Below are 27,026 nucleotides of genomic sequence, written 5' to 3'. Positions count from 1 at the left end.
ATTCACAGATTCCATGACTTCTTGGGCATGTTCCAATGTTAGAACAGTTTCATCCAAAACAACTTCTGTCAGTGATTATGCTCTATGAAATAAGTCAGAAGGATAAAGAAAAATATTGGATAGTTTCACTTATAGGAGGAATTTAGGGAAACTGAACAAAGTGTCAAAAAAAAAAAGAAAAGAAAAGAACGTGCAGGCAAACTACAGATCTGAGGCATACAGCAGGGGAGGGGAGGAAAGAGGGGTTGAAATGAGGGAGAACACAAGGGACTATGGTGATGGTTCATGGGTGATGTGGTGGTAGATTTATGGGGACTACACCTGAGGGGAGAAATCAAATATTGTACAAAAATGAACAACAATATAATAAAATTAAAAAGTTAAAAAAAAAATAAAACAACTTCTGTCATAATTCAACTGAATTGTTTTTTTCTGTCTTCCCAGAGTAGCAACAAATCTGGTGCGGCGCCTCTGTGAGAGAGGTAGGGCTAGTGTGGGCTTGTGAGCATTGGTGTGTGTCCTGGGTCCTATAGGTGGGGCAGGGTGTGTGGGCGCCCAGTGTTCCAGCCTTGCTTTGAGTTCTAATCAAGCAGGTGCTGATGGATAACAAGCAAGGTGACAGCACTGATTTCCTCTCAGAGCCCCTCAAGCTGGGCACTGAGGCCGGAGCCTGGGCAGAATCTCACCTGACCCAAACCTTCATCCCCTTGGAGTCCAGCTGTCAGTGGAGCGTCTTCAGGGCTAGATGAGCAGCTTCAGCAGATGTTGTTCTCAGGAGTAACCCAAAGGCCACCCAAGAGTTCCCCCTCCCCCCCCCGTGTGTGTGTGGCCAACCTTGTGAAAGGGCCTGAGGGACAGGGCCAGCTGGTGGACATTCTAGGTCCACTGTCCTATTTGGGGTGGTGAGGGGGCTGCCCCTTCCCATGGATCTTAGAGTATGGGGTCAAAGAGTATGTATTTTCTCATGGCTTCTTGCCTGTCTCACAGTTATCTTTGTTCTTTGTTTTTTATTCTCTAGAGACACCTCCAGATGCCCTTATATTAGAATCACCATTCACTAATATCCGTGAAGAAGCTAAGAGTCATCCATTCTCAGTGGCAAGTACAGATCTTATTAAAACAATTACTGTAAGAATATAAAAAATTGTAAGTAAATAAGTATAACATTAAAAATAATTAAAGTATTTAAATAATCTAATGAATACAGGTTTTATTAAAAAGTAATCCTTATTTGGTTCGGGGCACTGACCTAACTATAAAGCTGCTGCAGAGGTTCGTATCCTCCAGCCAGATAGCAAGTTGGTTCACAGCTGGGTCATCAGAGGGCAGCAGGACCCATGGAGGCCTTGCCCTGTGGCATGGTTATCTGCTTGGCATCTTTGCCCCTTGGGGCTAAGCTTAGGCCAAGGACTGCTGCCTTGGCTGCTTCCCCAGCCCCCTCTGTCCACATGTTTGGTGCGTGGCAGCCAGACTCTCCCCAACATGTCTCAGGGTGATGCCCAAGGGAAAGTCCAGTGGGGACTCCAGAGTGAGTTGCTCCCTCACTGGCTGGGATGGAGGCCTTGGTTCCTTCTTTTATAGGCTTGACCCAGAAAGGCCTCCTCTATTCCTTGTCCTCCTCCTGCCCCTGCACCCTGACTGGCCCTGGTGTCTGTGGGAAGTCTGCTCTCGAGCCTATCCTAACGGCTGCTCTGAGGTGTGGGAGCCCCCTTTGTGGGCAGTCCTTGCCATGGCCAGTCTGAGGGCTTCTCAAGCTGGAGTCTGTGGTTGGATATTGGGGCATCCCACATAGCTCTTGTGGGGCCACAGCTTAGCCTGCTGGGAAGCAGGGACCACCCCTGGGTACTGGGTAGTGTCTGTCTGAACCTTGGGCCTTGACCTTTCTTAAGGGGTTTTAACTGATACCTTGTTCCCATGTCACCTTCAGATATATAGGTACTTCCCTGGGTTTGACTGGTTCTTCCTGGACCCCATTACAAGCAGTGGAATTAAATTTGCAAATGATGAAAAGTGAGTACTGTGGTAGAGTACCTGATTTTTCAATTTAGGAAAGCCCTGAGGACCCCCAGGATAAGCTGCCTCAGTCTCATTAACCAAATGGGGGTGCCGGGAGAGGGGTCAGAATATTTAGGGTTTTTCTCTCACTACCAGATCTGTACAAAAGGAAGGTCAAAGCCTTTTCTGACAGAAAAGAGTTGGAAAGACGACATGTTTCTTTCTATCTGTAAAGGTGTTTTCATTTGAAAATAGGCTGTCAAAACCAGAACTCCTGGACAGGTATTAAAACAATAATAGGGACTATTAGTAAAAATGTGGCTCTCTCATAGACATTTGATTTGTTGGTTGTGTAAGGATATTGTAAAGTGTATTTTAAAAATATTTCCAAAAGTTCAATATAGGACTCTTTGAACAGTGTTCACATTCTATTAATGCCTTTGTGATATTTTTATTAAAAAAAGAAAAAATCCTTATTTAAATATTTAGTTAACATTTTAATAGCTACACTTTGAAACAATATGAAAAAGTATTTTTCTCTCTCAAGATTATGTTTTATTTTGAAATTAAAATGGAACTAAAATTTAAGCACTGTAAGCAAAAACCTGCTTGTTTATAAATAATACTAGAAACAGAATTAGCTGAGTAAACTGAATTCCTTTTATAAACAAGCCAACAGTGAATACTGGGCCCCCTGGAGCTGCTTTTGGCCTTGTCCCCACAACTGAGAGTTGGGGAAGTGCCTTACCCACTGGAAGTCAGGAGCCCTTGTCTGGGTGGGCAGGTCTGTTGCCAAGTACTTGCTAAGGTGATAGCATGTGAGCTGGGCCTCTTCCAGAAAATGTAAAGCTAAGGACACGCTAATTATGTTTTTTTTAAATTTTATTTATTTTTGCATAGAAGAACGAGGGTGTAGGCCAGAGGTTCAGGGGTGAGAGGATTCACCAGAGACAGAGTAGGGAGCATAACAGGTGGATTTTACTGAAATACACTGCAGAGCGGAGCAGTGGGCGAGACAGGAGAGGTCTGCTGCACCATGTGGGTTATTTCCTGGGCTGGGGATCAAACTCAGGCCATAGCAGTGACAGCGCTGAGACTCAACCCCTAGGCCACCAGGAAGGCCCAAGACACACTTAACTATGGTGGAAATTCTGAAAAAATGGGTATTCTAATGTGCGAAGGTATGACTTGCATACAGAAATGCTGTTCCCCGAAAGTAGAGTGAGTATGTTCTTGTGCACCACTAGCAGAAGCAGGCTGTGGACAAGCTGGGCATCTGTGGGGCAGGAATGCTCTATCATGTACCAGGCTTCCCCCCATGCAGCCCTTTTGGAACCCAAGATCAGTATAGAGTTGCCAGGATGGGTGGATGCTGTGTTCTCCAGCTCCGTGTGAGACCTCAGTACGGTGGCCAGTCCATAGCCTCTCCTTTGTTACATGGTTTGCTGAAGGAATTTGGATCTAGTGAAGCTACTGAAATGTTAACTTACTTGTAGACATTCAGAGCTGGAGTGACTTTAAATGTCATTAACACTAAAGGTAAATTAGAGGCTATTGGCTATTTTACTAATAGATTTTTCAGTCATTTGCAGTTAAGTTTCTTGGCCCATTTGAATTGTTCAGTTTCTAAGTATCATTTTGTAACTTTTAAAGAACAAGTCTACTGGAAAAAAAATTACAATTTCTAGAAACTATGCAGGGGCCAGATTTGGTGAATGAATTGATCTTTAGATTTGGTTGACACCTATTCATCCAGAATAGGTGTTGATAGAAACATCTAAGAAATGAACTTTCAGTTCTCTGGTCAAAAACTAGCTGTTAATAAGCAACAGGGTGAAGGACTCCCTACAGCAGGTCCCTGCCATGGGCAGAGCCAGGGGGGCAGGAAACCCAGCCCTCTCCTGGGCCTTAGTCTAGTCCCCTCTCCCTCCACAGTGTGAAGCACATCTCCTGCTCCCTGCTCATCCTGCACGCTGAGGACGACCCTGTTGTGCCCTTTCAGCTTGGCAGAAAGGTGGGTGTACGGGACAGGCTGGGAGCAGACCCAGATTCAGGCCAGGCAGGCTACAGACAGATATGAGGTGTGTTCTGCTGCTAGCAGGTGTCCCTTGTGAGGAAGAGAAGGGCAGAGATGGTGTGTTTGGAGTTGTGTGTGTTGGGGGGAGGGAACAGGGACTCAGGTGGGTTCGGGAAGAGCTGTTGCTTTCTACAAGAGGAAATATGACAAATAAGCAAATGGCTCCCAGGTCCCCATTCAGGGGTCCTGTCTGATGGAAGCTAGATAGAGGAGACTCAGTTGGGAGGCCTCCCAGTTACTGACTGGAGGTTACGAGGGTCTCCCCAGCCCCAACACAGAGGTTCCTGTAGTTAGGAGTGACACAGAAACCTCCCATCTTTTCTCTTGTGCTTGAGACTGGATTGATGTCAGGAGTATTGTGTTGTCCTGGGGCTTCCACACTTGCTCTGCTTTTGTTGCCCAGAGGTAGGTGAGAGTGGGATAGTAAAAGGCCAGGGACAAGGTCAACCTAGAGGGGTCAACCCTGAGGCATTTTGCTTCAGTCTCAGAACAGGCCTCAGCAGGCCCAAGCACCTAGCACCCCCACTCCCCACCCTCCCCAGGGTTGGGTGGCCGGAAGCAGAATGATAATGAGTCAGCATTTTGACTGTCCTTGACCTCGGAACTCCTCCTGGCCCTGTTTGAGGCACACACCAGTCCCAGCTGCCCAGTCTCACATCCCACTTCAGGGGGCTCCCAGATGGAGACAAGCCTGAGAACACAGAGAGGGACTTGAATGGCAGGCAGAGCCTGAGTCTGGGCCTTGCTCCATCCAGCATCTTTTGCTCCTGGCTGTCGTAGGTTGTAGGGCAGTGGCACCGCGTGTGGATTTGTGTGTGTTGGGGGTTGTGGTGCATGGTGCTGGGCTGCTCTTCAAGAGGCCACTGAGCAGTCTTTGTGGAGGGGAAAGACAGGTAACCCACAGGCCTTGAGCCTTCACAGTGTCTGGGTACTGACCCCATCTCTCCCTCTCCTTAGCTCTACAATATTGCTGCACCATCTCGAAGCTTTCGAGACTTCAAAGTTCAGTTTATCCCCTTTCACTCAGACCTTGGCTACAGGCACAAGTACATCTACAAGAGCCCTGAGCTTCCACGGATACTGAGGTGAGGCATTTTCTTATCACAGATGACATCCTGGGCAGGGACGGTTCAGGCCAGACATACAGCAGTCATAGTCACTAATGCTCTTGGGGGTCTCAGTGGGGCCAAGAGCCATAGTAACTCAGGAGTGTTTCATTTCCATCGAGGGCTTGAGAGGGTTTATTGTCTCTCCCTCCTGGACTGTCTACATGATCAGACAGGGTGGTGATATCCCTGTGGCACAGGCCATGCAGGTGCACACAGAAGCCCACACAGGGGTGTGCCCAGTCCAAGAGCATGCGCACAGGAGCCACATGTGGCCTGCTGCTCCGGTCATGCTTTGGTCCCCTCCACACATCCATCAGGTTGCTGTGCACATGGCACACGGGGAACTCTGACCTGGGCTAGCTTCTCAAAAGCTTTTTGGTCCCCAGCCATTCTTGAAGGAGGCTGTACTGGCCACACTGTGTTGAGTGGAATCCTGAACCAGGCATGGAGTAGCCCAGAGGGCCACGGCCCTACTGCAGCGCCCACATGAGAGTAGTGGCACGGTGCAATGATTAAAATGGACCGGGCTGGCTTTGCCTTAGGATCTAGGCTCTTGTGCCAGGACAAGTCCCATGACTCAGGCATGCACTGCCTGTTCTCCCTGCCTCTTCTCAAGGGCACTGGCACCATCCACTACTTCCTGACTGTCCCCTTCTGCTGGATGCTAAGGTTGGGATGGGGAGAGTTCGCCTTCCTGGGGCAGCTGACCCCACAGGGGTTGCTCAGAGTGGCCCTCAGTGTGGTGTCTTTCATGAGTATTTCTAGTTTAAACCTCAGCTTTCCCCTAGCTGGCCCTGAAAGGCGGGAGGCAAAGCTGCATTTCATTTTGCAGTTTGCAGTACCTGCCACATGGATGTGGGTTGCTGAGAGGGCACAGTGAACTGAAAGAGTATGGGTTCACTCAGGGTTTATAACTTTTCTCTATTATAAAAGGAATATATTACAGGAAATTTAGATGAGTGTAGCGCTTAAGTTTAGAACAAAGTGTAGTAGGTAACTCGAACTTGTCTTTATTCCTACGAATTTCCATTGATGCCATTAATGTCCTGCTGGGGAACTCACAGGGGGTTTCCTGCAGGCTCCTTTGAGGACTCCTTTTAGTTCATGCTCAAGGGATTCAGCTCACATGTGTCCCGTCCTGGTCTAGGGAATTCCTGGGGAAGTCGGAACCTGAGCGCCAGCACTGAGTCTTGCTGCCTGAAAGAGCATGAAGACCTCTGCCCTTCATCCCTCATCTCTGGCCAGCCCAGCACCCCGGAGCCTGGAGGGGGCCACTGCAATGCCCCTGGAGAGTGGCCTGGATACCAGTCAGGGCAGATGGAGGAGGCCCCAGCAGACCTGTGGCACCACAGTGCCTGGGAGCATGGATCTTTGTGGAAAACTTGGGTGTCGGACGTATGGCCCTCTCTCCCTTTTGCTGCCATTCAACCTGAGCTCTTGTTGGGAAGACTTAGTAACAGATCAGGCTGGCCACGAGCTGGTCAATCCTGTACTTCCTGAACTGAGCATGGAGCGCCCAGAGCAGGAGGCCTTGGGTCTCAGGACAACGTGAGCTTTCTGGCACAACCTGTGAGAATGTGGGAAGATCTGGTTTCTTTCTGTCTCTTCCTGACACCCACAGAATGGACTCTAGTGGTTTGATCGTCCTCCTCCCACCTGAAGCACCTGCTTACCCTTCCTGGCCATCCTGCCTCCCTGCACAGCCCTGCTTGCTCACAGCAGGGAGACGCCCAGAGTCTGCACTTCCTCTGCATCTCACCCATCTGCCTAACCTGGCCTTAGACTGAGCATTTATTTAAGAATAAAATCCTGGTGGTGGTCTGTGTTGTTTACTCAGTCACTCTACAGCTGTGCCTCCCAGCCCAGCCATGTGAGGGGAGGGCGGCTCTACCAGGCCAAGGAGCATGGGGTCTTTCCTCCTCCTGCCCAGACATGCAGGTCCCTGTAGGGAGGGGTCTGGCCTTGGGTGGAGGCATGTTTACAGTGGGCACTGCTTCTCCACATAGGGCAGCCAGCATTTTCCTGAAATACAGGCCTACATAGGTGACCCTTCTAACCTCACGCTGAGCATAAGGCTGTTGCTTTGTCAGTGGATAGGCCGTTGGTTTTCACCCATTGATCTGAGACAAGCCTGACTTCTCATGAAAATACTTAGGCCGCTGGAGTGCAGGTCCTGCCTGTGAGCGCTGCCTCACTCACTCGTGGTGGCTCGTGTTTGACTTTCTGTCAAATTGGCCTGCAGTTCTGTTGCTCCCACCTGACATTAGTAGGTGCTAACAATCCTGCTTTTATCTCACCTCCCCCTCACTAGGGGAAGGGCAGAGTCTTCCGACCTGGCTAAGTAAGCTCTCAGAACCCAAGCGTGCATGGGGCTGTCCCCCCAAGAGCTACAGTCCCCTTGTGGCGCTGGGACAAAGGTTTCGCAGGTTGGAGGAGTAAGCACTTCTGGTCTCCTGACACGGGCCTCCGTAGGCCCCTCGGGCTGTGGAACTTTCCCCAGTCGAGCCCAGCACCAAGGTAGATGGGACGGGGACTGCAGTCTCAGATCTGCCTTCCTACCTACACTCATGTCTTCTTTCTTGTGTTTTTAAACTTTTGTATCTATGAGCTGCCTCAGAGCCTTTTGGCACTGAGGATATAAAGTTAAAATACAAGCTGTTGTGCGTGTGTGACAAGGCAGACTGAAGATAGGAAACACTAAAAGGGGGCGCTGGGTCACCTCTGCAGGGTGTCAATGTCAGTTAATTTGATCTAGTACCAACACCTGGTGGCATTTTAGCTCTTTACCTTGGTCCAAGTGGCTAAGCTTAAATGACACTTTGAAGGTTACAAAACAAATCTGTGGTCAGGACCAGCCCTTGAAAAGCCAACTGGAAATGTGGGCACAGCTGTAAACCACAGTTCATGCAGTTTTAAGGTTCTAAGTCCTGAGCTCATGTCCTTCCTGAGTTTTTAACTAAAACAGCAGAGGTACAACTCAGGAGGGAATGTTTTGGTTCCCAGAATATTCCACTTACCAGGACGACTTACCACCCACCCACAGATGGTGGCAGGAGGCAGGTGCAAAAAGGAGCCACCAGGTCACACCAGAAATTCCCGAGAGTTTGCCAAATGGCTGCTTTGACAATTCTATAGAAGAGTTCAGAAGCATATGGCTTCAAGTTCCAAAAGCAGTTGGGATGAGAGAACTTTCCTCACTCCCAGAACAAAGGGCTATTATTTAGCGCAGCCTTACAAAGGTACTGAGGCACCCCAGGATCTGAATTGCCCTCAGTAAAGAGTGGAGCAGAGGCCAAGTCAACCATGCACAGGCAAGAAGGTTTAATCAGTTCTCACAGGAGGCAGTAACAGTAACTGGTGACAGTGATGGTCACGTGGCATAAGGCACAGGGCAGTGTAGGGTGCCAGGGCACCACCACTGCCCCAGAACATGTCCCTCGCCTACAGACCCCAGTGGCTCTGAAGTGTGCATGTGATCAAATCCTCCGCAGTCTGGTTCTGAGAGTAAATAGAAGCTGGGGATGACGCAGGGTCCCCATGCTGCAAAGACCCAGCAGGCAAGGCAGATGGCTTCTAGAAGGGATCTTCCCTGATGTCTCCAACAACCCCTGGTAAAGGACCCAATCTGCTCGCTGGTTTCCTGTGGGCACCTGAGAAGGGCTGACTGTGCCCTTCCTGGCACCAGTGCACTGTCGAGGCAGAGTGGAAAGGGGGCTCACTTATGGACCCACTGGGTCCTTTTTCCAGACCATGTTGTTACAATGGTGGGAAGGAAAGCAGGGGTGTGTGTGTGTCTACACGTGAGATAGAAATGCACCCTGGGTGTGTGTGTGTGTGTGTGTGTGTGTGTGTGTGTGTGTGTGTGTGTCTACGTGTGAGATAGAAATGCACCCGCCAGGACTGACAAGGCATACACAAAGCCACCACCATGACTGCCATGCCCTCCCAGGAACATAGCCCTAAAAAAGTAGCAGGAACCACTGGTTGTGCGCACAGTGCTTAAAATTGGCATGGGGTGCAGAGTTGACAAGGAAACCAAAGCCTGCTGGTCACAACACTAGGACACCTAATCCTTGGGGAGGTTGGGCGGTGGGATCTGCAGGTCAGAGGGCTCCACACCCCAGATGTCCCGAGCGTACTCCGTGATGGTCCGGTCACTGGAGAACTTGCCTGAGCAGGCAATGTTTCTGATGACCTTCTTGGTCCACTGGGTGGGGTTCTGCAGAGGAGGAGATGCACAGAGAGCCTGAGCTTCCAGAATTTTAGGGCTTTCCCAGATGATTCTGAGACTCCAGGGAAACCAGATGGAAGAAGAGGGAGTTGCAATTAATAGCTCACTGAAAAGGGGGACCCCTTGACCAGAAAAAGTACCAAATGACTATAAGGGCAGAGAGCCCAGGAAAAGCTCTGGCCTCAAAATCCTACTAGGGCGTACCACATGGTAAAGACAGATGCCACCAGGTGGATCCAGTGCCCAGGGGAAATGGCTGAGCAGCCTCCTTCCACCAGAGCTTCCTGCAGGGCCTGGCAGCTGCACCCAGACTGTAAACAGCACCAGGAGGTCATCCCCAAAGGTACACTCTTCTGAAGCTAGCCCAAATTAAGGGCGATGACGGCTCCTCTCAGAGTATCCTGATTTTCCAGTTCTTTCCAGGAGTGTCCCCCAAGGCAGGTGATGAGGCTGGCCATAATCAGAGGACTACCCTAGTTTAGGGAAATAAATCACTTAATCCAACAACTTTGCCCACCACCATCACCTCTACTGCCATCCTCGGTGGATGGGACACCTGGAAAATCCCAGAAAAGGAAGGAATCAAGTACCAAGGAACATTCTCTTCCACCTTTCAAGTTTGGGATCTGGGTCCACTCCCTGTGGGCTACACCAAGGCAGGGACACCAGTGCCCCTGGGCTGCCTGGTACAGACGGGCACATACTCCACATGGAACCCCGGGGGCAAGCGCTCATGCCTGCACCATGGACGGGAGGGAGAGCTGCCCTAACATGCTGCCTTAGAGACTCCTCTCCTGACACGTCTGAGTCCTTGCTCTACCTGATGTTGAAGTCTTTGCCTTTTCCAAGAAATTGTTCACATTCTCATTTCAAACATGTGCTTTCTGTGCACACAAAGATCTTCACTGCTTGCCAGGCCTGTCCCTCATCTGGGTCTTGCACCCTTGCACTCCACACCCACCTGAGGCCTGGTCACACCCATACAGGTCAGCAACACCTACGTCCTGTGCAGACCACACACACCCCAGGGCCACAGGGCAGTCAGACTGCAAGCTGGAGCAGCCCGTCTCCACCTCGGGGCCACAGCACAGAGCCTCAGGCGGGCACCTCTCCTGCTCCCTTGCACCTTGCTGGGGCAGCTCAGTGGCTGTAGGGGAGACCCCACCTTGTGCCAGTGTGGATAGCAGCATCCAAGGGGGCCACAGGGTACCAGGCTGGGTAGGGGAGAGCAGATGGACAGCTGAGTGCCCGGTGGATAATGATAAGAAACACAGGATGGCAGGAGAGCCTGGAGTCCCAGCCACCCTGCTCTGGGTCACACCAGCTGAACTATGATCTCCTGGGAATGGCTCAAGATGGTATGACACAGATGCACCCACTGTTCCCTAACTGGGGGCCACCCCTATCAGTTCTAGGGCCCAAGAATCTTACCCTGTACAGTTGGTCCACCTGGGCCTGGCACTCCATGTAGGCTTCATAATCCGCAAACACCTTGAACCTATCAGTTCTAGGGCCCAAGAATCTTACCCTGTACAGTTGGTCCACCTGGGCCTGGCACTCCATGTAGGCTTCATAATCCGCAAACACCTTGAACCTGAAATGGGAGAGAGGAGGCCGGGCCTCATGCTGGGTGGTGAGTCAAGGAAGTACCCACCAGACCCCACGGGCTGCTCCACGACCAGCACATCTACCTTGGGGACACTTCTGGAAAAATCTTATTTTAATCCAATGTTATCTAAACATTGCCTTTACAGCATAACCTCCTCATGTAAGTGGGTTTGAGCTACATGGGCTGAGATTTCCTGCCAATTTCCCCTCCCAGGCAAAGGGGCATGGTGGGCAAATGGTGGCTTCATTCAGCTATTGATTCTCTTTAGTCTATTCTCAAGTCTAACTGCGCTGAGATCTGGTGACACAGGAAAAGGTTATTTGCATTTTCCTGATGTTCCGAACAAAAATAAAAGTTTTATGAAGAGATAGGAGTAGAGAAATGCAGTTTCATTTCTAACCGGCTCAGAAACAATTCATAAAGCCAGTAAAATCCTTTCCTCAATCACAGATCTTAGGGCCAAGTTTCCAGTCCCAGGTCATGTGTGTGTGGGGAGTGTGGGGTGCGTGTGTGTGTATGTGTGTGTTTATGAGCTGGTCTGATGAGCCCAACTGATACCTCTCATCAAAAAGCAACAGACAATGGTGGGTTGTGAGGCTGCCCATACCCTCTGCAGCGCCGGTTCAACCCCCGGCCACCGGGTGAGGGTCCCACATGGAGCACAGACCTCTCCTGCCGCCCGCTGCTCCCCTCAGCAGTGTATTTCGTCAGTCTGCCTGTTCTGCTCCCTGCTCTGGCTCCGGTGAATTCTCTCACCCTCCCGCACTTCTGACTGTACCCAGTGCTAGTATAGATAAATAAATAAATCTTTAAAAAAAAAAAGCAACAGACAAAACTAACCCAAAGGCAAGTGCAAGTGAGAGAGGGCTTAATTCTTGCCAGGTTCAACCTTTACCAACAGGGTGGAGCAAAGAACCTTCATGACACTGAAAATTGGCAGACTTACTGTTACACACTTAGTGTTATAAATCAGCCAGTCTATAGCCACAGATGACTTAGAAGCACGTGTTACATGTACTGCAATGAACACTACACTGTCATTTATCACAGGTCACTCCACTGTAACCACTTCATGTCACTCTGGGTTGACATTTGCCATAACAGGAACCCTATTTCTCCTGGGGAGTCGAGGGAGCACCTCCACCCAGCCCCATGGGACACCACCCCCTTCTGGCCACACTCGTCCAGCTGTGGACTGGCACTGGGGGGTCTAGAGCTGCACAGGCAGCCATCGCCACCACCAGAGTCCCTGCAGCACACCAGGCACAATAGGCACCCACAGCCAGCTTGGGCCCGGGGTACAGCAGAGCCTCTCGGGGTGGGCGTCTGAGGTTCTTCCCTGGAGGAAACCTCAGCAAGACCCCCCTACTCCTCCCCCACCAAAACCTACACTTTTTTTCAGCCTACCAGGAGGACCCAATTGTCTGATTGGTGGGGAGGCACCAGGGACAAAGGGGAGGCTGGCCCCACCTGTCATGGTACAGCAGCATGTTGACGACGTCCTTGAAGCAATCAGGCTCCTTGGGGGAGAAGAAGCCACTGCTGATCTGGTCCATGGCCTGCCTCAGCTCAGGCAGGCGCTCGTAGTACTCCCTGGCATTGTACCTGCGGGAGATTGGGCTGTGAGAGGGCCACCCAGGACTGCCCCCACGCCCATGTCCTTGAGGTCTGCAGGGCATTCCTGGGCCCAGCAGGGTGGCCTCCTGTTCCTTCTGCTGTACAGAAATATGGCTGCTCAGGACACACAGTCCCATGCACGCTTCACTGTACACCGCTGCAGCGGCTGCTCAAGAAGTTGCGCCGCAGGACTCTGGGCAGAACTCTTAGCAGCGCCAGCTGCCCTGCTCTCCCGGTTCTGGGCGGAGGAGAAAAATGTATGTGAACAGGCACAGGAGATGGAGGAGACGAATGGGCCCATCAGGGAGTCTGGCGGAGGGCGGCAGGTGGCAGATGCTGTGTTCCAAGACAGGGATATGGGGGCAGAAAGGCCTGAGTGAGGGGCAGGCAGAAAATGGAACGTCAGAGGGAGGGGTTTATGCTCAGACTGACAGGGACGCAGTTCTGATGTTTTGATGACAACTGGAATTTCTGTGGATTGGTGCTGAGACTTCACCAACTCTCCTGAGAGTTTTTTGGCAATTAGGCAACGCTGTCTTCCATTATTGCTCAGAACTAGGCTGGGGCTGGCACTCAGGAGTCTCTAAGGCCTTGAAAAACACTGAGAGGCTGAGAAACATACCAGAGGAGACTGAATGCTGAGGTTTAAACACTGGGAACCCCTGAACAGGAACCTGGGACAAAAAAGGCTGTTCATGGGGAAATCTGAGTAAAGGATTGCCTTTGGTAAGTAACAACATACACCTACTGGTTTTGACAATGCACTATACTTCTTCAGTAATATATAAGCCACAGGAGACTCAGAAGGGCACATGGAGCTCTGCGCTGTCTGCAACTTTTCTACAAATCTAAAGTTACTCCAAACAAAAAGGTCACTGTATAGAGACAGGCCAGGGAACCTTGTCAATCGGTGAGCCAAAACCCCCCAAATTAGCGAAGTGCACTCAGAGCCCTGTCCCCGAGGGCTCCCGCCACAGACACCAGGGCCTTTGATGCTTAGGAACCCCTGGGCTGAGGAGTCAAAATGCAGAGCAGCCAGCTCCTGTCCATGCGGATCCCTGGGACAGCACTCTGGGCCTGGGAAGTAGACAGATGTGGCATACCTGCCCCAACCCCCACAGCCCTCCCTAGGGCTCTGGGCAGTGCCCGGGACACACACCCTTTGCGGTCCAGGGCTTCAACGTCCTCTACCCGCAGGCCAAAGATGAAGAGGTTCTCGGCCCCAGCCTCCTCGGCCATCTCCACATTGGCACCGTCCATGGTGCCGATGGTGAGGGCTCCATTGAGCATGAACTTCATGTTGCCTGTGCCCGAGGCCTCCGTGCCTGCGGTGGAGATCTGCTGTGACAAGTCAGCGGCGGGGATCACTGTGGGGGACGGATCACAAGAGGGTGTCACCACAGGGATGTGGTGGGAACACCATGCCCCCTTCCAGTCCTTGAAGGTGCTTCCAGATCTCCCTCCCACTGATTCCAGGATGAGCTAGTAGTTCCCTTGCCCTGTGGTAGGCTAAGCACTGCCCACCCTACCTGTAACACTCCCCTTCTTAGTCCAGGGCAACCTGAGACAGAGGGCCCATGAGGAGACTCCTGAGGAGAAGCTCCTCAGGTGGCAAAGGACATTTGTTCTGGAACGTCAGTGATCCTAGACTAAACTCCACAGAGTAGGCACAGGAAGTCAGGCCCTGAGCTGCCTCAGAAAGGACAGAAAGGACAGGTGCTGGCCCAGATGAAAAGTAGGCAATGCCCTTGAGAGTGAGCAGGCGATGGGCAGAGGTATCTAGCTGGGAGGGGGAGAGGAGGAGAAGCTGCATGGAAGCTGCACCAGGCAGGGCACATCCTGCCAGCTAGAAAGCCCAGAAGCAGAAAGGCGAAGGTGAGGGGCAGAGGAGAGTGGAAGGAGAGGGACAATGAGGTCATAGGCAGGAGCAAGAAAATAGAGGCACAGAGGTTGCCCAAGGCCTGAGAGAGTCCCCCCACTGATACAGGCGGAGAGCTTCTTCAAAGCCTCGTTGGCCGCAGGAGCCTTTGTGTCCAGCGCAAAGTTAATGCTCCTGAAAATAAGTGGCCCTGCCCAGCACTGCCAGGAAGGGGCAGGTTTCTGCTTATGTGACCGCTCAGGACTACCTTTCTCGGCCAAGGACACTCGGTAGTTCTCCAGGAAGATCACTTTGAGCCTGTCGCCCACGATTGGATCATGGTTGACCACGTCGCTGATGGATGTGACCAGCTTGATGATCATCTTGGCCATGTGGTAACCTGGAGCTGCCTGGACAGGAAGGGAATATGCCTAGTTGGGGCACGGCCGGGCCCTTGGGGGGTACCTCACTTTTACTGGCAACCAGGTCATCAGAGCCTGGTTGCCAGCCCCGCGAGGTCCCTCTCTGCTGGTGTCAGGGTGGTGGCTGTCAAAAAGGCTGAGGTTGTGGTGTCCCTGTGTCCTGCACGTGATCTTACAGACAGATGTGTGACAGCAGAGCCCACCCCACTGGGTCCAAGGCCTCGCCATCGACTGGCAGCCACCCCATGTACACCACATGTGGGATTTAGCTTGTTTTGATTCTCCTCTGCTTTTCAGAAATGAGAAGCTAAAAGGAACTAGAACTTGCAGAACTGACAACCAACTAACAGGCAGTATAGGGACCTAAGGAACTTCTGGAACATACCAGAAGGATGCAGTCAGGAAGTCCAGATGAAGCCTAGAGAGGACAAGCAACCCAATTTCTATGAAAAATGAGTTGCGAGACAAAAGAAGAGGGAAACACACAAGTAAAACCTTATATTACGAGATTTAAAACACAGAACCAATTGCCATGTGGCCTCACTGGGTCCCAGTCTAACACACTTCCTGAGATATTTGTAACTTTAATAAGAAACTGGGCATGAAGCTCCAGCTGATATCTAATGGCCTGAAGGAACTCTTGTCAAGTATTGTAGGGGTGATGATGGCACTGTGTGGTGGTGTCTAAACACATGTACTTTGTGATTTTGGAGGAAAGCATCGTTGTGAAGACATATGATACAGTACTCAGGGGTGACGCAATATCATGTCTATAATATACTTTGAAGTGGCTCATCAGAGCTGAGGGGTAGGTATTTGGATAATCTACCACTCTTACTATTCTCTAGCTTGAAATTTTTAGCATTTTAAAAATGTGTTGGTAGTCCACATCTCTAAGAAATGCACACTGACCGTTTCTAACTTCAGAAGTGGCAGGGCTGGGGAGTGGGCAGAGACCAACAAAGTGGCTTGTGTTGCTCTGGCTTTGGTGGGCCTGCAGCTGTGCTCTTCTGCTCACCCTCATGTGTATCTGAGCTAGAGGAGAGGACAGAGCCTGCCGGTCAAGGACATGCACCAGTACCTACCAGCACACAGGCCCCGCCATGAGGACACCCCATAAAAAAGCTGTGCCCCAGTGCTCCTCATGTTCTCTGATGTCACCCAGGGAAAGTGGAAATGTGGTGGTGGCGGGGTGTGCCACCAGCCTGGGAATGCAGAGCACAACAAGGGGACCTGACGTTGTTCAGTGTCAACACACTGGGACTGCAGGACAGCATGTCCAATAGCACAAGCCTGGGTAAATCGAAGTGCAGTCAGGCTGAGCTTGGAGCAGATGCACATCTGGCTACACCCAGACTGGACACACATCTGGTTGACAAAATAGCCAGGGTCCAGTGTCCTTTTGGCACATGAATGCTGGGGAGCAGGTGGGACTGAGCCTTGGGGCCATGGCCAGCACAGGAAAAAAATGGTGGTGGTTATATAGAGAAAAGGCACTACCATGGACTAGAGGGGCCAGTGAGCCCACAGGGACTGCCCATTCTCCCCCATTACAGAGCTGAGGAAAAGAGAACCCCGACTCAGTTCACAAGCACAGAGGGCTCAGTTGGTGTCTGGTGGCACTGGGCTACATATATTGTCCAGTCCATGGGAAGCTGGCTCCCTTGTGCCAAAACTGTGCAGGTTTGTTCATACTGGCCAAATGTCAAGCAAGGAGCAGAGGATGCCCCCTCACCTTGCCTCCGATCATGACAGTCCTCGGCACAAAGGCCTTGGCTGGATCCTTCTTTATTCCTGCAGGACAAAAGAAAGAGAGTCAAGTGGGGCAACCAGAGCCATATACACTCTGCCCTGGGAAACACCATGGTACTCAGTGTCCTGAGATCAGCCCACACACAGGAGGCAGAGCACAGCCACTGGGCCCCTGCAGACCCACCAGGAGCTCCCACTTACAGATGGGGTTGAGGTCCCTAGCCCTGCACATGTGACCCAGGTTGATAAGACAGGCCAGCCTAGAGCCGAGTCTTCCTACAAGTTCACAAGAAAAGCTGTACCTATGGTTTCAGAACAGCCCAAAACATGTGCCTGTTCTAGGGTCTGGTAACCAGCATTAAGACTCTTGCAAGTGATGGTCTCATGAAAAAGAGATGACTTTGGGATCATGGTAATGGTATTCTCACCCCTCGAGGTGTGTCAGGCAAGACCCCCCCAAGTCCCTGCACTTTCTCACTATAATCAGAGGTCAGACGTCCCTCCCAAAGCACCTTAAGTTGCAGCAAACTGAGTGTATCCTGGCTGGGACAATGGTTTTCAGATTTCAGAATGTATGCTAGGAGAGGTGTCAACACAGCAGTGAGAGGCAGCCTTGACAGAATTCACCTGGGCCTGGAACCAGCTACTAAGAATTGTGGGTGATCTTCCACATCTGACCCCAGGTTATAGAAAGAATATGGCTGTTCCATAGTTCTGAACTTTCCTCCTTCCCGAAATCAGAATTATCTATGGCCATACCACTCTGGATGGGCCTGATCTCAGAAATCAGACAGAAAAACATGGAAAACAAGAAAAATCAAAAACACAAACTGCATTTTCACCAAAACTAGGAAGGAGGAAAAACCCATAAAGTCCAGATCACTGCACAAGCTGTGTCAGGTGGTGGGTGGTTAAAGCCAGGCAGGAGGCCAGGGCAAGGGGTTAGGGAATGGTGGGGGGAAGCTGAGGGGCTGTCTGGGGGAGTCCGGGCCTAATGTCCTGGGAAGGAGCCCAGAGCCAGGCAGACCAACCTCGTCAGCACCTCCTCTACAGAGAAACCTCAGGAGGGCTCCGGCATCCTGCGGACAGAGGCCCAGAGGGCAGAAGCCAGGGCATCAGGGCTAGTGGCCTTGTGCACCAATTTGGGCTTGAATAGGCAGCCACACTGGGGCCACACTGGGGAAGCCTGCAGCCCCTGGGGCCCATGAAGTTCTGGGTCATACAGCTCTCTTGGATAGGAGCCACAGAAGTGGATACCGGGGCCTCCCCTGGTGGAGCAGTGGTTGAACTCTGGGCTGCGAGACTGCCCACAGCCTCTGTAGCGCTAGTTCATTCCCCGGTCGCCGGCGAGGGTCCCACCAAAAAAAAAAAAAAAAAAAGTGGATACCGGCCTCGCTGCAGACAAGGAAAACATCTTCCCTGCGAGAATCTGCAACCTGTGGTTCCCATTAACTTGGAAAGGAGGCCACAGTGTCAAAAGGTAGAACCTTGGGGAAAGGATGAGAAAACTGGAACATGGGGGATGAGGCATGGGAGAGAAAAGGCAGGACCACTACCCAAAGGGCAGCCTGGTTCCAGAAGCCCAGAGAGCATGGAGATTTGAGAAGCAACGCAGCACACAGAGGAGAGAAGCAAGACAAGCAGACAGCATAGAACAAAAAGGAAAGATCTTTGGGAAATGTTCAGAGAGACAGCAACAGACAAGGTGGGTGCGCAGAAGAAACCTACACCACACCTCCCGGAGCCCTGAAAGAAAACCCAACAATGGCACCAAGCAGATGTTTTAGAGTCTACTTCAAGACAACTTGTAGAATAATACAAGATGCCAACTGACAAAGTCAAACAGCCCAGACGGGAAAACTGGCCACATTGGTTGCCCCTGATGTAGCCCAGCACACCTAGTGCTGGCTCAGAGAATGCTCATGAGGCCCAGACACCCCACGTGCTGGGCATCAGAGTGCGGGGATAAGAACTATTCAAGGATAGAAAGGGAAGCTGAGAATGTCACCTTCAGCTTTGTGCTGCAAGGCCATAAGTTGTTCCAAACCTGCAGGAAGAACCTAGGAGCTCCATTTACACAAGTGAATGTTGTGAACTTTGCTAAGGGGCTGGTGCTGAGCACTGAGCGTGTCCAACACAGATGGAGACAGACGAACGCCGGGGACAAAGACAAGAGTGATGACGGTGTGCCCACTGAACACAAAGAAACAGCGTCCGCATGGGCTTGGACACAACACAGGCTCCTCAGTGCTGGCTAGGACAGCTGCCATTGCGGGGCGCTGCGAAAGCTAACCGTCTGGCAGAAGAGGGCAGGTGGGAAGACTTGAGTTGCCACGTAGGTGGGACTGGATGCAGAGGGAGGGGGTGCCTAGAGACTTTCATTGCATTCACAAATGGGACCGGGACCCTTGGGGGAGATGACAAAGAAAAGACAGAAAATCTCAACTTGCAAAAGAAAATAATGGCAAAGAAACAAACCACAGGTCTCAATGAACCACTGTTTCCCTCTAGGAAAGTCGCCTGCATGATGCAGCACCTTGAAGGCCATACACAGAGGAGGGCATGCATGGGGCCTTCTCCCAAGGGTCACTTAAGAAGCATCAGACAAAGCCAGTGTCGGTCCTATGACTTAAATGCCTCCCGAGTGACAGATTCCTCCACCCGGCTGAGTCTGACCTATTGTTAACAGGAGAACTGATGCTCTCAAGAGGAGCGTTGTATCTTAAAAAGAGTATTTTATGGTTCCTTTGGTTTTCAAAATTAATATTCACTTTATTATAGTCCAATAATTTAAAACCCAAATTTTCCCCTAAGGTTTTATTATTTATAAGCCTATATACAATATTTCGCATTTACTTTCGGGGGGGGTCTTTGTTTCCTCTCATCACTAAATGTTGCTTAAACCATTGGAGGTACATGCAATTATTCATACATAGTCCATTTGATTTTTTTAATCAGTGGACTGTAAATGCCTCTAACAAGTAAAGTCTATTTAAATAACTTAAGGCAAATCTAATCAAGATAACCAATCCGGCCTTTGAGTCCCTCAGAGGCCCCCACCAAGACCCTGTGCTGGCCACATGAAAGCAGCTAAGTTTCTGCACCCCATGGGCCCTTCTGAGGGGCCTAGCTGTCCACCTGTTCCCCGGAGTTCAGGCCCATGTGCACTCAGACTGGAGGCAGCATCACCACCTACCGGGGTAACCGCTCTGACACCGAGCACAGGGAAAACGTAAGACTATTGCTTAAAAGTGCACACACCCCTCCTCCCCACGCAGCTATGTGAGGAAAAGGCTCGGGTGGAGGAGGAGCGCTCAGTGAGCAAGTCCTGGGCCTAGCTGTGGGTCAAGGTCTGGAGGCTGGCCACTCACGGTTGTACAAGGTGACAATGTGCAGGCAGTTCAGCAGCTGCCGCTTGTACTCATGGATCCTCTTCACGTGCACGTCAAACATGGACGAGGGATTGATTTTCACCTTGTACTCCTTCTCCAGGAAGGCAGAGAACTTCAGCTTGTTTTCCTGGGGAGAATAAAGGGAAAGGAAAGTAGACTGGTTCACAAGAACAAAGTCCCCGAGGGTCAGAGATTTCACTGTCCTGTCAGATATGCTACAGAAGGGACATGTGGGAGGGTACTGCTACCCCGGGAGGAATGTGTGGACCTCTAGCCCAGGGCTGGGGAGTGAGGATGATGGAAAGCAAGATCCTGGAGTCGATCTGCACTGAGTAGCAGAAATAAATGGAAAATGAGACAAAGAGTCCATGTGGAGAGAAGCAAAGGACAAAAGAAAAAAAAAAGTAAGACTAAAAGGAATCCAGTGAGCATGGTGTGAAATGAGGCCCGTCTGGGAAGACAAGTACTATTTCTGGGCTCCATGGCTCTGAGCGGGGAGAGGCAGGTAAGGGAGCAAGATCTGCTATCTATTTGGCTGGAAATGTGAGCTAGTCTGTCTAGTTGTGAGGCTGGCTGGAGAGGGAGAGGCTGAGATGCAGCTGAACCACAGGCCATGTGTAGAGGTGCAAGGACTTGGCTCTGCCTCCCGAGCACTTCCCTCTGGACCAGCTCTTCCTACAGGACTTCAGAGAAGCAGGCTTGAGGCTATCTGTGGACTTGCACTAGCCCACTGCCCACCTGCTATGTTGCCTAGGGTCACAGGGGTGCACATCTGAATTGCTGAATGGAGAGGATGGATTTCGGAGGCCCCTGGACCTCAACACCCAGAACATGTAGGCCAGGATGCCACCCCACATGGCTGCATGTAGCCCACCTGCTTGACCTTGGCCACATCCCTGATGAAGGCATCGTCATTGACCAATGGCAGCAGCTTCTTCAGTTGGCTCAGGTCAGTCATGAAACCTTCCCCTATTTTCTGGAGAATCACGAAGGGACACATGATTTCTGCCCTGGGCAGACCCATCACCATGCCTCTGCTCACCTCTCTGTTTTCAATTGGAAGCTCAGCCCAGGCCTGTTAGGAAACACCCTCCACAGTGGATGTTTATAAGCCTAGCAGAGCGGACCCCCCCGCTTCCTCTGTCAGACCTGGTTCACTCCCAGTCACTCTGCAGTTGTCCAAGTCCTGGTGAGCTCAACCACCCACCACAAGTAAGCCAGGCTCAGCCAGGCTCTGGCCTTCTTTGCTGCCCCAGCCCCATCTCCCACTCATCCCCGAGGCTCTGCACCACTCACGACCACAAACAAAACAGTGCCTTTGAGCCCCTGCCCCACCACATTGCCCTGCCCTGGGCCTTCTCCTTCCTTCTCCACACTGCAGAGAGGGTCTGTTCCAAGGAAAAAGTTTCAACAAGTATCCTATAAGGGTTCTCATTGCTAATTTAGGATCAGGAGAACTCCTGGCCTCTGAATACCTTGGCCAGATGTTTCCTCAGACCCTCCTCACTCTCCTTGCCTTGCCCAGCACTACACTGCTCTGACCTTCCAGCTGGTGAGCTGGTTCCCCAGCACAGGGTCTTGGACCTGAAACTAGCCACACCTGAGTGCTGCGGCCAGCTCCTCCCACTCACCCAGCAGATCTGGCCTTGCCCCTTTCTTAGCAAAGCCTTCCCCACTGCACGAGTTGTGCACGTCACTCTAAGGACTTCATGGGCAGTAGCGGAGCTGCCCAGAGCCCATCAGCCAGAGGTGTTCCCTGAAAGCATGTCCCCACAATGGGCCCTCAGCCTGGCCACAATAGCCCCCAGCATCTAAGAGTATTGGTTCTCCTCCTTCCCAAGCAAGCACATGAATAGGTCAGTAACCACCCACCCATTCATGTCCCAGAGGTGTGGCCGGCCCATAAAAGACCACTGGTGACGGCCTGACCACACCGGCTCCCCATGGCCTCGGATGACAGTTCTCACCTCCACGATGGTGTCGGCCAGCCCAGGATTGCACAGGAGCAGCCAGCGTCGGGGTGTGATGCCATTTGTCTTATTCTGGAACTTCTCTGGCTCCAGTTCATAAAAATCCTTAAAGCTAAAAACAGAAGACAGACAGCTCTTGTGAATGTGGTACTTTATATAAGGCGAGCAAGAAAACATAAGGACCTTCAAAGGGAGACCGCGAAGCTTGGTTTTCTCAAGAACACAGAGCGTCAGCACCACTGCTGGTGAGAAGTCGTGAACAGATGGACCCGCTTTCATCACAGTGCCCCACGCTGGCCACGTAGTCTGTGCTAGCTGTGACCACTCAAAAGTGGAGCCTGCCTGTTTCCAGAGTGGTCTGTGTGTCTAAGTTATGACAGTGGAGAGTTACGGGCTTCAGAGCTCAAGAAACTGGGGCTGTTTCCTCATATGTAAAGTAGAGAAACACCAGGTGACATGTTTGCTGTGGGAACATACAAAGCCCTTAGTTGGCACTGGAGACACAGGACCTTCCATATGGACAGAGGGCCCTTGGGGCTCACAGGAGAGAGGGGGGAGCAAGGCAGAAACTCTGAGGTCACATCGCACTGAGAGATGACAGGAGGCAGGAAGTTCAACCTGAACCTCCACCCTGTCCAGGCCCAGCACACTGGTCACCCGGTGGGATGCTTGAGACACTCAGCCGGTAGCAGATGGCCAGGAGCAGAGCCTCTGGATGGTGTGCCCCAGGCAGCTCAGTCACTGTCCACTGGGAGTGGAGGGGTGCTATGGGGCAGTATATGCCAACTCAGCTGCTGCATGCGGTGACCAATGGTCCCCAGAGACAGGTCTGTGGTCAGAAAGAAGGTGACGCAGCTCAGGGCTAACACCACCCACTCACACGGAATGCTTCACGATCTCTGAGTGAATCCGGGCCACACCGTTGACAGCGTGGGAACCAATCACACACAGGTGGGCCATGTTGATCCGCTTGCAGTCCCCTTCCTCAATCACAGACATCCTCCTCAGCCGGTCCACGTCCCCAGGGAACAAGGCTGCCACGTGCTGTTGCAAAGACAGATCAGTGAGCAGGGGCAGGAAGTCCTATGTGGGCTGGAGCTCCACAGGGAAGTTACGCTTCCCCTGAGGAAATCCTGGGGCTGCTACACCCCAGCCCTGTCACACCCCCAGGGCCCCACCTGCAGGGGAAGCTTCTACACTGCCTGGCCTAGGAGGCCTGAATGGGCCTGAGGATCCTGCAGAGCTGTTCCATGGGAGGAAGAGAGGAGGACCAGCCACTTGACTTACAGGGAAAAGCTGGTGATGCTGTCCCTGTGGGCTAGGGGTTGGGGTGGGGCCTTCATTATTAACTTATTTTGACCAGTGGGAACAGCTACTTTGTACCAAAAAGCTAAAAAGCAAACTATAATCATAACTGCATTCTAAGTTCCCCCAGTTTTCATATAATTTTCCTCTGTGGATAACAGAGGAAAGACACAGGGTGCTTTGTTTCCAAATCTCCCAAGTGAAAGTCTCTGGCATTCATGAACCAGACACACCTAAACTCTCTTGGGGAAAGGAATGCTTTTGGAAAGCTTGTATGCAACATAGTAGAGGTGTGTGTATGTATGTGTGTGCATGTGCATGCACGCGTGTTTTAGGGGAGACAATGGAGAGAGACTAGCCAACAGCTCTGCCAAATGACAGCCTCCAGCCCCCAAAGTCCTCTGCTGGACCGAGGCTCTGCCATTCAGGAGATAAAGCCTCTGTCCCAGGCCACACAAGAGCAGGATGATAGGGGAGGGCTGGTCAGTATGGTGTGGCCTCCCAATCCCTGCCCCCTATCACAGCAGCAAGGGTGGGCATAGTGGGTGCTGCCATTCTGCTCCCCCACAGCCGGCCAGGCTCACATCCAGGTGCATCTGGTTGATAGCGTAGATGATCTCCAGGTGCCGTGGCAGCAGATTCTCAAACATGGACACAGGCCAGCGTTCCAAGGCCTCTGGCAGCACAGTGTGGTTGGTGTATGCACAGGTCTTCTTTGTGATTTCCCAGGCCTAGAACATTCCAGAACAATCAGTGTGTTTCATTTAGAAATATGCAGCTCTCTTGCCAGATGCGTAGGCAATGGGAAAGTCTAGGATGAAGGCAGAAGTTCTGATCCCAGAACGGGCCCAGTAAGCTGCATAGCTAATACAGCACACATACTGATGGATGTTTAAAGAGCTTCTGCACAGCAAAAAAGACAATAATCAAAACAAAGAGAAACCCCACCGACTGGGAAAAAATTTTTGCACACAACACTAATGATAAAGGACTGATCACAAAAATCTACAAAGAGCTGATTAGACTCAACAAAAACAAAGAAAATACTCCAGTCAAAAAATGGGCAGAAGAACTAAAAAGAAACTTCTCCAAAGAGGAAATGCAAATGGCCAACAGGCATATGAAAAAATGTTCAACATCCCCTGTAATCAGGGAAATGCAAATCAAAACTACAATGAGATACCATCTTACACCAGCGAGAACGGCGCATATTAAAAAACTAGCAACAACAAATGTTGGCGAGGATATGGAGAAAAAGAAACTCTCCTGCACTGCTGGTGGGAGTGCAAACTGGTCCAGCCACTGGGAAAGCTGTGTGGAGATTCCTCAACCTGCTAAAGATGGAGCTTCCACATGATCCAGCAATTCCACTCCTAGGTATTTACCCAAAGGACACAGAAACATTAATTCAAAAGAGCACCTGCACCCCTATGTTTATAGCAGCACTGTTTACAATAGCTAAGCTTTGGAAACAACCCAAATGCCCAAAAATAGATGACTGGATCAAGAAGATGTGGTACATATACACAATGGAATATTACTCAGCAATCAAAAAAGATAAACTCATGCAATTTGCAGCAACATGGATGGAGCTGGAAGGGATCATGCTCAGCGAAATAAATGAGAAAGAAAAAGAAAAATACCGGATGGTCTCACTGATAGCAGGAGTTTAGAAAACCTATATAAGGGACCAGGAAAAAGAATAACTATAATAAAGAAAAAATCAAAATCAACAAGCAACTATAAACCAGAGACACACTACAGGGGGTGGGGAGAGGAGGGATTGGGGTCAAAATAAGGGGGTTGCAATTGTATGGGGAATATAACCAAGATGAAAATGCACACATTGTGCAAAAATGAAAAATGATGTAAGAAATATATGTAAAAATAAAAATAATAATAATAACAATAAAAACAAGCAGTGCTGAGCATTTGTTTTTCATTTACATTAAACTGACTTAACCATAGCCCAGAAGATGCTGGTAAACTGCGATATCTACCCTCCACAACATAGTGGCCAGGAACCCAGAATGGGGCCCCCAGGTCCACCCAGATAAACTCTGGGTATTACAAAATGGAGCCAATTTGTTTTATAACTTCATATATTGACTTAATTAGACCAGATCAAGAAAACTCCACTACACTACAGAATCTAGGACCATAGTAAGTTGACATATGCGAAAAAAACTATACATATGTAAACACAGTATTTGATACTTCTGATTTCTTGGCCTTGATTTCTAAAATGAAAAAAAATATATGAGAAACTCGAAGGGTAAGAATCCTTGTCTTGTCTTGCAGGAAGTCATTTTTCTGTACCCTTGCACTACTTCCCCCACTCAGTGTGTCCTGGTCCGTGGGGTATCCTCCAGCCAAGGTCCCTGAATTCTCAAGGAGACTCCTCCATTCTCCCCCAGCCACAGGCCAGAGGCCTTCCTCCACATGCCAGACTGGCTCAGAGCTTGTGACTGTTCCTGGGACAGACTCGGGCAGAGGAACACTGCCACCCCATGTCAAGTCTGTGGGGGCCACTGACACTGTGCCCTGTGCCCTGATCCTCAGTGCTTACCTTGTCCCAGTCTACCTTCTCCACATCCACCAGAATCCGCATGAGCTCAGGGATGGCGAGGGCTGGGTGGGTGTCGTTCAGTTGGATGGCAACCTGCAGTTTACAGAGAGGATCCCTTCAATCCCCTTGCCTGTGCAGGCAACACAGGCCACCCCCACACCCTCGCCTTGCATAGACCTGGAGTTCTTGTCAACCACCCTTGGGGGCCTGATCTAAAAGGCCGACAGCAGGGAGCACACAGCACTGCAGAGACATTAGGTCCAGCAGGGAAACCACCAAAGAACAGAGAGTGGCAAGAGGTCCAGAGGGACCACAGGGAGCCATGGCTCTGCAGCCAGGGGTGCTCTGAACAGGTGTGTTCTACAGCAGGTATGTGCTGAGCAGGTGTTACTGCACAGAGCGCACTAAATGTGTCAGGCTTTGCCATGGGAACCTTTACAGTGTCCCCTGCTGCCTCGATTCCTACAAGGTCCAGTATGGCCTTGGGCAGAGAGAAAAGGCCTGGCCACTGATGGCAGGGCACACTGTTGTCCTGCCCAGTTCCACCCATGCCCACTTTCAGAGGAAGAAATCGAGTCTAGAACACCCTGTCCTTCCACACTGAGCTTTATCCCTTGTTGCAAACATACCTTGTCTGGGAATGTCTCAAAACAGGTTCTCACTGGATCCCGACAGCCAAACTTAGAGGACTTAAAGCGCCGAATGATGTCCTGGAGCGTGGCAGCCACCACAAAGTACTCCTGCTTCAGGCGGAGCTCCTTTCCCTCGAAGAACTGCAGACAACAGGCAGTCAACACTGGGGCCAGCTCTACTCCACCCGACTCAGGCCTGCCCTGAGGACTTCCGGGATACAAGAGGGCGGCAGTGAAAGGAATGAGAGCCCGGCATCCAGCATGGTGCTGATGCTTCGGCCCCACCATCCTTGCCTATGGGTGCTACCTGCGTGTGCCCTCCCAACAGGGAGGGTATGCAAGGGCAGTCAGTATGGGGTTACACTGTCCTGTGTGGGGATACGGGGTAGGAAGGTCTAGTTCCTTAACTGCAAGAAGCCAAGCACCAGAGCCACACAGAAATGCAACCTCCAAAGTGAGCCTCAAAATGCTTTGCACCTGCAGCTTTA

At 51.0% G+C, this 27,026-nt stretch overlaps 2 protein-coding genes across 4 annotated transcripts in view; one reads left to right on the top strand and one right to left on the bottom strand.

Annotated features, from left to right (window-relative positions):
- ABHD12 (abhydrolase domain containing 12, lysophospholipase) overlaps positions 1–6,368 on the top strand; it is a gene marked incomplete at both ends in the record, with an annotated part of 79,556 nt that extends 73,188 nt beyond the window's left edge. Inside the window, 6 exons of the mRNA XM_084247670.1 lie at positions 445–482; positions 1,019–1,098; positions 1,928–2,010; positions 3,931–4,009; positions 5,030–5,157; positions 6,329–6,368. Coding sequence (XP_084103796.1) covers positions 445–482; positions 1,019–1,098; positions 1,928–2,010; positions 3,931–4,009; positions 5,030–5,157; positions 6,329–6,368 — 448 coding nt within the window. The remainder of the gene's footprint in view (positions 1–444; positions 483–1,018; positions 1,099–1,927; positions 2,011–3,930; positions 4,010–5,029; positions 5,158–6,328) is intronic.
- A 2,869-nt stretch (positions 6,369–9,237) lies between these two features.
- The window catches only part of PYGB (glycogen phosphorylase B), a gene marked incomplete at its 5' end in the record, with an annotated part of 53,377 nt that continues 35,588 nt past the window's right edge, over positions 9,238–27,026 (bottom strand). For all 3 annotated transcript variants that reach the window (XM_084247883.1, XM_084247884.1, XM_084247885.1), the window contains 13 exons: positions 9,238–9,400; positions 10,844–10,910; positions 12,492–12,626; positions 13,798–14,005; positions 14,765–14,906; positions 16,654–16,712; positions 20,042–20,189; positions 20,937–21,038; positions 22,030–22,144; positions 22,913–23,076; positions 23,922–24,068; positions 25,907–25,999; positions 26,536–26,679. In XM_084247883.1, the coding sequence (XP_084104009.1) occupies positions 9,248–9,400; positions 10,844–10,910; positions 12,492–12,626; positions 13,798–14,005; positions 14,765–14,906; positions 16,654–16,712; positions 20,042–20,189; positions 20,937–21,038; positions 22,030–22,144; positions 22,913–23,076; positions 23,922–24,068; positions 25,907–25,999; positions 26,536–26,679 (1,677 nt within the window). In that variant the 3' untranslated portion in view covers positions 9,238–9,247. The remainder of the gene's footprint in view (positions 9,401–10,843; positions 10,911–12,491; positions 12,627–13,797; positions 14,006–14,764; positions 14,907–16,653; positions 16,713–20,041; positions 20,190–20,936; positions 21,039–22,029; positions 22,145–22,912; positions 23,077–23,921; positions 24,069–25,906; positions 26,000–26,535; positions 26,680–27,026) is intronic.

The sequence above is a fragment of the Talpa europaea genome, assembly GCF_964194135.1.
Source record: "Talpa europaea genome assembly, chromosome: 11".
Classification (NCBI taxonomy): Eukaryota; Metazoa; Chordata; class Mammalia; order Eulipotyphla; family Talpidae; genus Talpa; species Talpa europaea.
Note: the sequence above shows the minus strand (reverse complement) of the source record. Positions and strands in the feature narration are given on the sequence as shown.